The 2890-nt window shown below is 40.6% G+C and overlaps 1 protein-coding gene across 1 annotated transcript in view; it reads left to right on the plus strand.

Annotated features, from left to right (window-relative positions):
- The window catches only part of FCHO2 (FCH and mu domain containing endocytic adaptor 2), a gene marked incomplete at its 5' end in the record, with an annotated part of 111228 nt that overhangs the window by 101588 nt on the left and 6750 nt on the right, over window positions 1-2890 (plus strand). Inside the window, 1 exon segment of the mRNA XM_014584139.2 lies at window positions 91-155. Coding sequence (XP_014439625.1) covers window positions 91-155 — 65 coding nt within the window.

The following is a 2890-nucleotide window of genomic DNA, read 5'->3' on the forward strand; positions in this document are numbered from 1 at the left end:
AGGGAAAATATATAAAATGCACAGAGTGCCAGTCTGTGTTTAAAGTGCTAGACTAGACACTTTATCTGAAAATATTTGTTCTTTTTACAGGAATGCAGAACAAATGAAAGCCCTTTGGAAATTGCCTGGTATTTCAGAAAAATCAGAAAATGGAGGTAAGTGTGTGCATGCTTTTTAATTGGTATTACTGAAATGGATGTCTTTCAAAGCACATTTATAAATTTCCTCTTAGAATTTCATGCCTTCAATTCAAGAACTGACCACTAGGTGGAAGTTAATACCTTAAATAAGAATGGACTAGCCAAGATTCAGAATATGTGTTCCCTTCTAGGCTGAATATGCTTTCTGTAAGAAAAAGAATTTATTTTGCTATAACTTTATAAATATCGTACAAACGCCTCTTGTACTTATGTGCTAGCATTAAGAGAACATACTGAAGCCTACCCACAGTAGCACTCTTGTTGTCGCTGCTACTTGGCAGGCTGAGGCCACATAAGAGATCCAAGTTCAGTGCCAAACCCGCTTTAAAAGGTAGGTGTGGTGCGCATGGGCCTGTACTCTGGAGGCTGAGGCCGTAACATAGTGAGACTGCCTTTAAAAAGATAGAGAAGAGAAAATTATCATTGTACCTACTATAATCCCATGTAGGTAACATGACAGCTAATCAAAATTGATCTAACACATTGTTTAGTTCATCCTGTTAATGGGATCTGGCTGGTCCCCCAAAAAATATTCCAGACTTTGAAATGTCCCCTTGCCTGCTCCATCTTCCTAAGGGAACCTTTCCTGGTCATTTTCCTCTATTAAAAGTAACTTTCAATAGTCTTCAGTTCTATGATAATTATTTTAAGGAGAATCAAGTTAATTGCCTCCTCCTAATAAGTCTGCATCTGTTTGTGTTCACAATTTAAAAAAAAAGGCTGTACTAGACGATGACACCTAGTATCTCTCCTAACTCAGTTTATAATTAGGATATAATTCCCAGGAAAAATCAAGTCTTTAACATTAGATATTTACATTTTCTCTTAATCCTAGAGAATTCTCCTCTCCCCTTTCAAATATCTCATTAGCCTTCAATAACTTCTATTGAGTAGGATTTTTTACTTTTCAAATTTTGCTCAGATTTTAAACACAAAATGTTTTTGAACATTTTTTAACATACTGTGATCGAAACAGTCAGTAGTTTTTTTCATCAGTGGTTTTGTATAAAGGACCATGAGCATACCCGTACTGTCTGTTTATACTCTCCAGACATTCACTAGAGAGACTCATGTTGGGTGAAATGAAACAGGCTAATCTGCAGTTCCTTTTTTGCTTTTTGGTACTTAAAGGGTTGCCTGTTCCCAGGTGGCCAAATGTACTAGCACTGTTACCCTAGCGGTTCGGCTTAGCAGCATGGCCTTTGGGAGCCAAGAGTGAAATTCCCAGCTTAAACTGGAAGTAGATCAGAAATCCTATATGCAGTGAGGGTTTACAGCCAGCTAATAAGGAAGGAAGGCATCTTTTCCGTATTTTTTGAAACTGCTATTGAATACACACCAAGAGAAGAATTTGTTCTCTCAAGCATATCAGCAGCAGTGGTGTGCTCTGCTCAGATGCTGTGCTTCCTAGGCTGGGGCCACATGGGAAGCCAGGTTTGATTTCTGGTCCAGCCCAAGGCTGGGCAAGGTGGCAGGCAACTGTAAGCTGAGCAGCCAGGGAGGCTGAAGCAAGAAGATCACTGAGCTCAAGGCTAGCCTGGGCAATATAGTGAGACCCTATGGGGAAAAGAGCCAGGTGTGGTGGTACATCCGTAGTCCCAACTGGGAGGCTGAGGCAGGAGGATTGCGACATGGTGAGGCCCTGTCTTAAAAAATAAACAAAATTTAAAATGACACTAGTTTTCTAATCAGCTATTTTAATAGTTTCCATCTGCTATTCAGGCATCCGAGTATCTCTGTAAGAAAATGGAAGAATCTTACAAATGTTCTGATGTAGTCAAGGCTTAATAAAAAAAAATTGAATTTGAATACTGTGAGATACAAATCTGCTTTCTATTTTTGGCTCTACACCCAGAAGAGGTTCAGGAAATAATTCTGAAATTTAAGGATTACTAAAGTAGTCACTCTTGGTCTGTGATGAAACTTTCACAGTACAGAATTGCTTATCAAGAATTGAAAAAAGGGGTCTAGATGGGGGTGCCATGGTACAATGCAGTGCTCTGAAAGGCTGACCCACATGGAGAGGTTCCAGATTCAAATACAGAGATCTTCGTACATTATGTCCATGATCTGGGGTTAGCTGAGGCTGGAGGTGGACTGCAGTGTCAGGGCTCTGTTGGGGTGTGTGCTCACTTTCTCTCAGAAGAAACAAACTTAAAAAACAAAACAAAACAAAAAACAGAATTAAATATTTAAAGGAAGTGTGGGAAGCTGCGCACCAGCGAGTCTGCCGAGGTTTCTCAGAGAGCAAACAATTACCCTGATTGGTTGTTAACGGTGGGCCCTGATTGGTTGTTAACGGTGGGTTATGATTGGTTGCTTTTGGACCAATCATGAGGTGCTGGATATGCAAATTTGAGGGATTCTAGTGGCCAATCAGAGCAAGGTTTCGAAGGTCAGGTTTTTGGAAGGGAACCAATCATGGTAATTGTTTGCTCTCTGAGAAACCTGGGGGAATCGGCTGGTGCGCAGCTTCCCACACTGGATCATGTGGCTTGAAAATCATGCCAAGTGCATGAGCATGCATGCTCAAAATCCCAAGAGGAAAATAGGGGAGGAGGGTTGTGGTACGACCATTCCCCCCAGGGGGTGATTTCTCACTTTTTCTCTCTCTGTGTCTCTGTATAGGGAGCATACACACCCTATAGCAAAAACTAAAAAAAAAAAAAAAACAAAAAACAGCACAGAAC

This window comes from Tupaia chinensis, unplaced genomic scaffold, assembly GCF_000334495.1.
Source record: "Tupaia chinensis unplaced genomic scaffold, TupChi_1.0 Scaffold145717_1, whole genome shotgun sequence".
Taxonomy (NCBI): Eukaryota; Metazoa; Chordata; class Mammalia; order Scandentia; family Tupaiidae; genus Tupaia; species Tupaia belangeri.